This window comes from Corvus cornix, chromosome 4 (assembly GCF_000738735.6).
Source record: "Corvus cornix cornix isolate S_Up_H32 chromosome 4, ASM73873v5, whole genome shotgun sequence".
In the NCBI taxonomy this organism is placed as follows: Eukaryota; Metazoa; Chordata; class Aves; order Passeriformes; family Corvidae; genus Corvus; species Corvus cornix.
In genome coordinates, this window is record NC_046334.1 from 30873703 (window position 1) to 30884980 (window position 11278).

The following is an 11278-nucleotide window of genomic DNA, read 5'->3' on the forward strand; positions in this document are numbered from 1 at the left end:
CCCCGAAACAAAACAGGGGAACAAGTACAGAAAAAGAGTTCGTCTTTGAAGAACAGGAACTTTTCTGTTTGTTTCCCTCCATGCAGTTATATCTTGTTATCTGAACTCAAGGTACGGTAGATATATGAGTCCTTGAACTCTGAACTGGTGAGGACAATAGCAAAAGCAAGTCAATACAATTTTAGCTGAGCAGCTGGAAAGGAACAGGCTTTGTCTTTTTGTGCCTTAGCTATGGGAGGCCATTTAATGCTGCAACACACAGCTGTTCAAACCTCTTTCTTACTGTACACCAATGGCTTGCTAAAACAAAGCAGAACTAAGGCAGTCTTCTCTGAGTGATAATGCAACTCTGATTTTACAGAGTAGCTGCTCCGAACTACTTGTGTTTTGTTGAGCCCCATCTCTTAAACCTGGAGAAGAAATGGTCCCTGGTTTGTTAGTGGGAAATGAAAAAAAAAAAAGCATCCATTCATTTCCACAGGCTTTTTGAAATCCTGCCCTACTGTAAATGTTACCCAATTCCCTAGTAGTGTTTCTGGAAAGCAGAAAAGTACCTTCCTCACTGTTGTGTGTATATCTAGCTAGCGCTCTCCAGTGCTACTATGCTATCGAGCAATGAAGTTTCTATTTTTGACTCACTGTGGACGACCTTGCTCTAAACCCCTGGCCTGAATATTGCTTAAATGTTAAAATGAGCAAACCTGAACAATCTAGCAGGCTCCACAGGCCATCACAGACCTGCCTTTAGCTACAACTGCTACAAGCAGCCAAGAACGTAGGTGAAAAACAGGAGCTCTCACAAGCTGCAGTGTGGCACCCAGTGGTGCCTGGGGACACCTGGGAGGGTGTTTGTAAACAGCAAGGCCACGTGCATGTGAGCCACGTGGGGCTTGGCTGGCTGAACCTCCAAACTGCTGTGGGGAGACGAGCAACTGCGGGAGGCAAGTCCAAATGCTCTGCTCCATCTTTTTCCAAAGTAGTTTGCAGTGCTATTGTATCTCTAAACATGGCAGAGAAAAATCCATCTGTTCTTCACAGTCAACTGCGTCTGCCAGCATCCAGAGATGCTGCACAAGCTAAATTACCTATTGGATTTTATTACCAAATGCATTTCATCATGGATTGTATCACAAGTCCATGAATGTTCTGAAGTTAAATAGGGTAGGCTCTTGGTTAAATGCGCTATGTAACCAGGCAGGCTGAGCTGTGACTATGACCCACAGCAAAGGAATTCATAAAGGCCAGAGACATTAAAGCTTACCCTCTCCAATCCCTGTGATGAGATAAAGGGGGACTCTTGAACAGAAAGCTTTGAATGCTGCTATAGTTAATGTTACCTGCAGGTTTGTGCATCCCATCTCCAGTAGAGATTTCTTACAACAAATTAAAATTGGTTTTGTTTTGGTATTTTTCCCTCCGTTGAGCTCTGCTACCAAGTATGATGTCAACATGAGGGTTCATGGACCCTGACAAACCTTTAATTGATAAAACAGATCAAATGGGAGTTGTGTGGTAGGTTGGAGCTGATGTACATGAACAGTTTGCAGACTGTGGGAAATCTTGCCTGAATGAATAGGAGGATTGAGGGTATTAAAGGGAGTTAACTAGAGTACCTACTTATAGAAATGTCATAACTGTTTCACACACAGTGATTAACTGACAAAACATACTACTTTTAACTATTGTTATTTTAATTATTTGTTTGGAGGTACATGTAGACACCTACAGTGCCAGTAAAAGCGAGATAACATTCTTCCCTGCATCCTTTCTCACTTGGAGTGGAGGGTTTAAACAGTGCTGCAAAGCAGTGAACAAAAAGCCATCCTTTTCCCTGAGATTTGTTTAATTTTAATTTGGTGAGTTGTTTCGGTAAGCACTGCTGATTTAGAGGTCCGTAAGTTTGTGCAGCAAAACCAGAACAGGTTGTCAGTCAACAGAAAATGCTACTGAAAACCAAATTCTGAAAAAAAGTGAAAAGCGTCTAGTTTCTGTTTCTTAAAATTGATACTTCTGTTATCTTAGTAAGCAGAGAAAACGATCAGTAAACTTCTGAATGAGCAGGAAGGAGGGTATCATGGGTAAAGCACTGGGGTTTAGGAGATATGGGTTCAGTTCCCAGCTATACCACAGCTTTCCTGTAGGTCTTCTAGGGTTAAGAAAAAAAAGGCACAGAAATGAATGATTCCAGCAGGGTTTGTACCACATTGCATGATCTCTGTGTGCTTTGGTTCTCAGTTGTTGCTTATTAATTTTATACCCTTTCTCTCCTTCTTTGCGTGTTTTGCCTGCTCATTAACATTAGCACCCTGGGGAAAAGGCTGCAGCAGTGCTGCTTAGGAACTCCTCTGACACACACACACACATGCACAGAGCGGGCACTAATAGCAGCTTTGCTTTATTTACTGCAAATATTTAGTTTTTTGAAAGGGAGCTGCCTGCCTCTGCTATAAACAAGAGTTACTAACATTCTGGCCCCTTGTGTGCTGCCAGACCCCTTTTCTCTGCCTCTTTTACTGAATTAAATGGTAAGACAGAACAAAAATGGCTTATGTTTGTATAGCCCAAAGCACAGTGGGATTCTGTTTCGTGGCTGGGATATGAGGTGCCTCCTAATGTGCAATAATTAATTTCACTCTATCCATTCTCCTTATATTTAGAAGCATCAGAGTTGCCATCCTGAATTAGACTCATGCTCCAACTTGTCCAACGAAGTATCTCCAACCAGCTTGTTGTTTCAAGAAAAAGCAGCTATTCTGAGTAGTTAGACTCACTCTTCCAGAAGCATAACTTTTAATTCATCTGCTAGAGTTTATGTTTTATAGCAAAATACATGTTAACTTGCAACTGCTTTGAAAAGTTGGAGGTTTTTAAGTAAAAATTAGATTTTAGCTTCTATACCTGTAGTCTTTCCATCCATTTCTTCTTCCTGTCCCCTCAAAAAAGAAAAAAATAGCCCCAAAACAACTTTTTCTTTTTTCCAGTACTACAAAGTATATGACTGACTAGGTGCCTCACTGCTCCAAGTGTCTCTGGTATAGCTTCCTGAGCCCAAGGAAAATGAATAGGGCTTTGTGAAAATGGCAGTTTGCAGGATCACAAGTCAGCTGACATGGGGGAAAAAAAAAGCCACCTATACTTAATGTATTGTCAATTTCACAACAAAGACACAGTGGAAAAATAGATAGAAATCTGTATTTTCCTGTCTGGTTTCTCACTTGTCAGGCACTACACACAATAATAGAAAGAAAGAAAACAGATCAGCACAATTCTTGGTTTTCTTACTGCTTTCTCACACCTACAGAAGCTGTTCTGCATTAAGGATTACAGGGAAGCAGAAAAGTACAATTCTAAACTTACTTAAGGAAAATAAATGTTCCATGTAGAGTATGGAAAGCACCATAAAAACAACAGAGGAGTGAAAGGCTGTATTTTTTTGGTTTGTGCGCTTTTCATCTTTATAAATGTGTTTTTCCCTATTTGGTCTGTATTTTCACTTGCTCCTAGGTATGTGATGTGTACATTTGCAACTACCTGTGCATGGAATGGGAAACACACTAGCATACATTTTCCTTCCCCCAAAATGTCTACTAGATATACAAAATTAAGTAAGTGCTAAATCTGACCCTTGCCAGTTGTTCAGCTTTCATGTTTTTGATTTTTAGTGTTGCCATTTAAGTAATACTTCAGAGCTTTTTGGGCAGACAAACTTGAAATGAAATATAAAAGCATGCAAAGGAGTGCAGAGGGAACAAAAATTTGGTAACCTGAAAAGAAAGTATGTTAAAATCTGTAATATGTACACACACATACCACCACTGCTCCATATCCCAGGAAGAGATGAGTCCCATGTATTTCCCAGCTTTCATATGTTCTCTTTAAGGGATAAATGGCATTCCTTTTATTAAGCTGTACATGCACGTGAAGCTTCATGGAAATGCCTTACTTCTGTGGTCTTTAACTTTGGGAAAATGGTAGAAACTCCTTCCTGTTTGACTGCAGCAATTCCTTTTCCTCATTTTACCGTGAGGAGAGTAATGCTACTTGCACACAAGAGAAAATACGCAATCATTCTTTTCTCCTTTTTGCTTACATAAGAGCTGAAAGAGTTTTGTGTCCTTTGGCAAGTATAAAAATTTTATAACTTCAAAGAATGTGACTTCAAACACAAGTGAAGTAGCACTGAAAGAACAAACAGATTAAACAAAGATGAAAAAAAGCATCAGGGGCATGAAATGGGGGTGAGTGTTGCATGAACAGTTGTTGTCTTTTATTCCAAGGGACAAATCTGGAAAGATACTAAAGGACACTGAAGTTGAGGGCAAGACTCTCCCACCAGAATCAGGCCCAGGGTTAATGTTTACCCTTTGATCTCTCTAACAACCGTAGAAGTGGCAAGAGAAGGAACAAATAGTCAGGGCAAACTCAGGAATGCCTTTGTCACATATTCTCTCACATGCCTTACTCTTGCTTGCTACCTTCTGCTACCCAGCTGGTGCAAGAGTAATGGGAACTGTAGGTCAAAAAGAAGCCAGAAAAGAAAATGAAAGGTGGTAAAGAGCTTACTGAAACAGGACCAGATTCTGGATATGACACAAATCATTTTGTCCTGAAAATGACAGGACAGGTGAGCAAGAAACCACTCCAGTGTAATTACAAAATTACAGTGTTGTAATAGACATCAACATAAAATGGGAGCAACCAATGTGAACGTACAACTGCTAGCAGCAGCCATGTGTATAACAAGATCTGGGATCAGCCTTCCTACTCTGTTGCATGACAGTGAATACCATGACTCATCCAGACAAATTCAGAATATGGAAGAGGCATTTGTACCAAGTGCTTCCTCCCTATGAGGAGAAAACAGATTTTAGGATTCATTTTGTAAAGCAAGTGATGTGCTTTGCACAATGTTCTGAGTGCTTCCTACAAAACTGCTAAGAAAGTCTGAAAAAATGTGCATGGGACTGGATAAGGAGCATTAGAACCTCTGATAATAAGGTCCTACAGTACATGCAGGGCATAGGCTTCAAATGTTTCTGAAGACCAGAACTGGCCTGACAGGTTTGGTTTAGGTCCAGAGGGTAGAACATGGAACATGTTGTCAGTTGGGTGCTTCTGACCAGCTACGGTGCATTTTCACAGAATCACAAAATTTTCATCGCTGCAAGGCATCCCCAATGATTACCACCACTTCTCCCCACACTTTTTTTTTTTTTTTGAGCAACAGATTGGTGCCATTATTCACTTGGTTGGGTAAATGCAGAAATTTCCACCAAGCTTCTTACATTTAATGCAGGTCTAAAACTTGCCTTGCAGTGGTATTAGCTTTCGTAACAGCAACGCCTCTTTGTGTCAACATGTCTCATTAAGTAATAAAGACTTTCAGCTATTTGATTTTACTCATAAAGTTAGTAGGATTCATGATTTCTTTCTTGTTCTTTAAAAAGGGAATTGTTCTAGTATCCTAACAGGCAGTGAATCATGCTTAATTAAGGAAAAAATATATAACCATTTACAGTAGGATTCTTGTATTGTAAAGAGCTGAGCTGTTTTGTCACAAAAGCTTTTGGGACTTGAATTAATTATACATTTTTAAAAGGGGAGGAGGGGCACAAAAATAACTTGAAACCTTTGTGACAATTCCCTTAGCCCCCATCTCATACTTTGGGTCAGTCTGTTCCAGACAAACCCGTCAACACAGCCCAGACTGCGCTGAAGCGCAGAGGATAAAAACAACGGCATTTGACAAAGGACACAGTGGTCTAGAATGCAACACAGATGCAGAAAGCTCAGCCAAAACCCAAACTATGATATGTGTTCTTAAAACTGTGCAGTTTTTTATTCCTTTCCCCCTCCTCCGCTGTCCATGAGGACCAGGGACATTCCTAGAACTCTGTTCTCACTGGCTGCGTCAAGGCAGCTGCCGAGGATGCTGGGACACTGTTTGTAAACACTCAAACCACGTGCACGCAACCACATGGAGAGTCATCCTCCTGACCTAAACCTACCCACTTGGTAAGCTGGGGTTTCACTGCAATGGAGCCAAATCCTTTCCCAACACAGTGTGACTTAGGGTAGCTCACGCCAGGACACTGGAACACAAACTTGGACTGCTTATGCATTATTGGAAAGGAGATTAGGCAGAAGAGTTGTTTAAACGTTAGTCATTGAAATGTACATTTAGGGACAGAGTAGCTCATGTAGAGTAAAGAATGCAGAAGATGTTCTTTTATACAGCTGCAAAAATTCAACTTAAACCTGGAAACTTCTCCTCTGCCATGCATACACCTGGTAAAACCAATATTCGTATGCTGGGAAAATGCGTGGAATATATTTGAGGTTAGAGGTAATGCTGTAGAACATGTGAAGATTATTTCATTGTCTAAATTGCATCATAGTATTTAATCAGAGTGCCGATGGTACTGCCCTGTACCTGGGGAAGACACTTCCAAGGGGTATTTGGTTATTGAGCTATTCCTGGTTATCTTAGCTATCTAAACACTCATTTGCTCACTCTGTCTGTTGTGGTTTAACAAAACTTGTACTTGATTAGGCTTAAAATGCTGCGTTATCCTTTCTTGCTGAACTTGAGCATAGAACAAGCCTATTCCTTTCCACACTGCAACAGAAATGCCTCCTGTATTTCATTTATTATTTTTGTTTTGGTAAGAGGAAAAACACACACACAAGAAATTAGGTCAGATACTGCAAGCCTTTATTTATCTGAAAGAATAATCCTTCTGGGATTTCTTGCCATATGTATACTACAAGGCAATAATACTCCAACTTGGAATCCCCACCTCCACAGAAAACTTTGCTTTTTAAAGACAGCCTGAATTTTGTTCAGGTTACTAAGATGATTCAGAGTTCTGGAAGGTGTTTGACACAGATGAGCAAGCCTGCTTGAAAAGATAGACACGAATCTAAATCTTTATGATTTTATTTGTTAAAGTGTTTTTCAAAGCATGGCAATTGTCTTTAAAGTGACCCCAGATTTAAAATCCTTTACTATGAAAAACTAGTAGATCCACCTATAAGTTAGGACTTTTTTTTTTTCTTCATTTCAAGAACAGTGTGAGATATGTGGGTGAAATTAGTTAGCTGTTCTTTCTATTTCTCAAACCTTGTTTTTCTCTACCTTCCTCCTGTTACTCCCTGCTATGTAATGCAGGGCACATTCCCAGTATTTTAATCCAAACAACCTTTTTGGGTCAGTCATCAGCTGTCCTTGGGATTAGTCCAGCTGATGCTGGAGGTTCAGAATTTTATTCCTTAACCCCACCATCTCTGCATCCACCCACTGAGCAATTCCTTGGCAAAATGGGTGATTTTCCATATACATATATATACACACACTCACATATAGATAATTCTTTAAAGCAGACTTATCTACCCTAAGGTAAGGCAGAAGTGATTTCTTTTCAATAGGTGACTGAGAGGATGATTACTCACGGTACTTTCCATTTGTAAGGTTTTATTATCTAGGATTATTGGGACAAGGTATACAAATTGAACATGTAAGCAAGCAGTGATGATAAAGTAACAACCGGAACTATGGCAACTTGTTAGTAGTTATTTGTTCAGTGTTCAAAAGCGTATTTCTGCTGCAGAATATCACTAAATGAGTAAGATGGTATTCACTGCCTTATGAAGTAAGAGATGGGAATAATGCTGCAAGTGTGATTGATTCATACAATTCTCTTTTTGGCTTTCAGCCATGATGCAGTCATATGCTTTATCTCTGTTCAGACTACAGCTTTTTTTTTAAATAATGAATCATAGTACATCCCACTCCATTTCAGAACCAGCACATTGCCTTTCAAAATGATGTCACAACACTTAGTGCTGCTGGCTGACTGCCTTAACAGCAATCAGAGAGCTGGACTAAATAAATACTGTATATTATTTGCCAAAATAATTTGTGGTTGTGTTCTCCAGCGCAGTTTCCAAGATAACCACTGACTCTACTTGAAACTTGGCAACTTTGTTCTACCACTTTCAAGCTCCAGTTGTGAAGCTGGCTTACAGATGCTGCTACCATGCCTAGAGCTACTGTGCGGCAGCCCAGGGAGAGAGGCAGAGGGGTCACTCGCTGTGACAAGCCAAATTTGACAGCTCTTCAGGAATTCCACCTTGACAAATTGTCAGCTTTTTAAAAAGGACCTTACTTGGCTCCTGTAGAAACAAAAAATACATCTTCCACTTGGAACAAAATGGAACAAGGGATTTAAAGTCACTGCTTAGGCACACTCTGATAAAAACACTACTGTCCATGCAAGTAACTTAGGCGTGAGGCACTCCCTGTAACCCTGACCAGGGTCAGTAACATTAATGCAACCTGACCTTTATGTTTTTTAACATCCAAGCAGCAGGTTTGTTCCAAAATATGGTGAGGGGTTTTTTTTTCCCTTTTCTTTTGGGCTGTCTAACTGTTGCTAATATTTAACGGAATCATGTGGAAGACACAGGCCCAGCATCTGAAGTGCTTGGGGCAAGAAGGAACAGTCCCATCCAACTTTGGCAGCTGAAACGTCCATTCCAGCAGCAACTACAGGTTCTCCCAATTCTGCATGCAGAAGTCAAAACATTTACAACCTCCTATTTCTGCTACCCAGTGCAGCACTGGTACCAACAAGAGACCTTGGAAATCTGTCCATCGTAAGAACTCCTCAATAACTCTGCAACAAGCACACGTTTCTTGTTCTTTAAACAATGCTGACATGCCAAAGTCTAGGACCATGTGCACTGTATCAAAACAATACCAGTTTTCCTGGCTAAAAGCCACCACAATGAATCACCACAATGAATCACCACAATGCCAAAGTTCTCGTTAAAAACCTTACTACCAACAGTGATAATTCGGTAGATTCAGGTGCCTCAGTGTCTCCCATTCAACCTTGTCTTCTTTTGAAGATTTGTTGGGAATGGGCAACACAAAACAACTTTCTGAGGTTCCCTGGATGCATTCACAAAGGTCTTGTTTCAATGTCACTTCCCAAAGTGAAACAACTATTTCCACTGAAAGATGACTTTTGAGTTCTTCATCTCACATAAACAGCACTTTAGTCCCACGACCAAAACAATGTTATTTTCCACATATTTGCCTTCCTTTTTTTCCCTCCTCCCTACACCCTGGCTTCTAGATTTAAATGTTTTCTGACTTCACTGGCAGGGTTCATACTACACTTTCCATGAGAGAGACAAAATACTGCTCAACAGTGATTTATTTTCATTGGTTCCAAATGGTCATTTTCTGCGGGGTGGAATCCAAGATGGGTACGTTTTTTCAGAGAGTTTACAGCAGCAGTCAGATCCCCTTGCAACTCTACCTTATACATGACTACTGACCACTGACATCTTCCTGTTGAGTATCTTCGGCAACCACGTCCTGTTTTGCACTTTACAGCCTCCAGAGAAAGTGCCATAGTGGAATACACATGCGGATACACAAGGGAATGTGTGACTGCACTCACCCCCTGCTGCAGTAAGTCAACCTGCCATTAACACGCCAATAGAACGGCCTCATTAGCCGACAAACAACACCCACTGACCTGCTTTCACTAGGGACAGTATATCGCATCATCTCTGAAACTCTTAAACTTCACATTGAAAAGGAGAAGAAAATAAAATTATGCTGAACATATATTCAGAGCTGCCGATCACTGCTCAAAGCCTGCACGTTCGCATGCCGCTCATCATGGAAAACAAATCTTGTGATGAGATCTTTGGTTGCAGCGTTTCGATGAAAGCACGCTAGACCACATCACTTTTCCCTTCACCTCACTCCGAAAAGGAAAATTACTTAGCAGAAAAGAGTCTGCTGAATTTCCAACACTCAGACCGCGAGCCGAAAAGCCTCCTTTTAACTCTGGGCACGAGAATGAGTGCTGGTGTCTAAGGGGGTGATTTAACGCCGATACACGCCGCGATGCGAGCGAGCGAGCGCACACTGCCGCGCGTCCGACTCAGGCGTGGTGAGGTTGTTGCTCTTGCCTGTCATCTGGCGGGGAACGAGCCTGACCTCGCCGAAAGCGTTATTTTAGGGGAACACGCTCGGGAAAGTGATTCTCCTTTTCATCCCGTGGCCACATTGTGCCCCGACGGCAAGGTTTAGCAACGCGGGCAAAACACGCGTGTGGCTCATTGCACAGAAAAAGGGAGGCCTCGCTCCGAGCCCCCGCCTCGCCCGCACACACTTCTCCCTCCCGAGCCCCCCGGCACCGCGGTCCGCTCGCCACCCCCCTCGCCCTCCCCAAGCCCCGCAAGCCCCCCGCCTCTCTGCCCTCTCCCCGGGCTGCGCCCGCCTTTGTGTCCGCCCGGGCCGGGGAGCGGCACAAAGCCGGGGCGCCTCCGGCCGCCGTCCCCCGTCCGCAGACAAAGGCGCGGGGAGGGGCGGCGAGGCGAAGCCCGGGTCCGGCCCCGCGGGGAGGGGGCTGCGGCGCCCCCGCCGCCCTGTCAGTCAGCCATGTTGGGGTACCCACGGCGGCGCCCCCTCCTCGCCGACCCCCGGCGGCGCGGCGCTGCGCTGCGCTGCCCCGCGACACCTCCCGGTGGTGCCGGGCGGAGAAGGCGGCCGGCGCGGGAATCCCGCTCTGACCTCTGCCGTGTCCCTCAGCCTCGCCGACATCCAGCACGCACAGCCCGGGCGCCGCGCTCCCCGCTCCTACAGCGCCGCCATCTTGCTTCCTTCTGCTCCTTGGCGAGCGCGGCCGGGCCCCCGCATCAAATATGCGCGCGGCGCCCTGACGTCGGCGCCCGCCCCGCGCACCGCCCCGCGCGCGCGGCACGGCTCCCCCCGGCCCGCCCCAGCGCGCGGCGCGGGGGCGCCCCCAGCACCGTCACCGGCGCCGTCCCTGTTCCCGACCGCGCGGGGCTTTTTTCCCGGCTGCTGACGCTCTTTCGGCCTTTTGGGGATTCCCCCCCGCCCTCTTGTCCCCCCACCCGCCTCTTCTGCTTTCGCCGGGGGGTTCGCGGGACACGGCGGGGCGCAGGGTATCGCCCTCCAGCGCCAGCCCCGCCACCCCCCGTGGGGACGCCCCCCGTCCCGCATCCCTCCCGTCCGCGGGGGCCGGCGGCGCTTTCCCACGGCCCCGAGAGCCCGTCTGCTATCCCCGGGCTGTTCTCTCCCGGGGGTGCAGCTTGGTAGTGCTCGGTAGCCGGCTGACAGCGTAAAAGAAAAGCCAAGAAAGAAAAGGGGGGGGCGGGGGGGATCGACAAAATCTCCTCAGGCTTCCAGGCTTCCCCAAAATGAAGCCCTGTCCCCGCAGACACTGGGCTG

At 44.5% G+C, this 11278-nt stretch overlaps 1 protein-coding gene across 4 annotated transcripts in view; it reads right to left on the reverse strand.

Annotated features, from left to right (window-relative positions):
• The window catches only part of TET2 (tet methylcytosine dioxygenase 2), a 71690-nt gene extending 60965 nt beyond the window's left edge, over window positions 1-10725 (reverse strand). For 2 of the 4 annotated variants that reach the window (XM_039550535.1, XM_039550534.1), the window contains exon 1: window positions 10598-10724. In XM_039550535.1, coding sequence (XP_039406469.1) covers window positions 10598-10627 — 30 coding nt within the window. In that variant the 5' untranslated portion in view covers window positions 10628-10724. Of the gene's footprint in view, window positions 1-10597 lie in introns of all 4 variants that reach the window. The other 2 variants (XM_039550537.1, XM_039550536.1) reach the window with 1 other exon arrangement.
• Window positions 10726-11278: the final 553 nt, after the last annotated feature.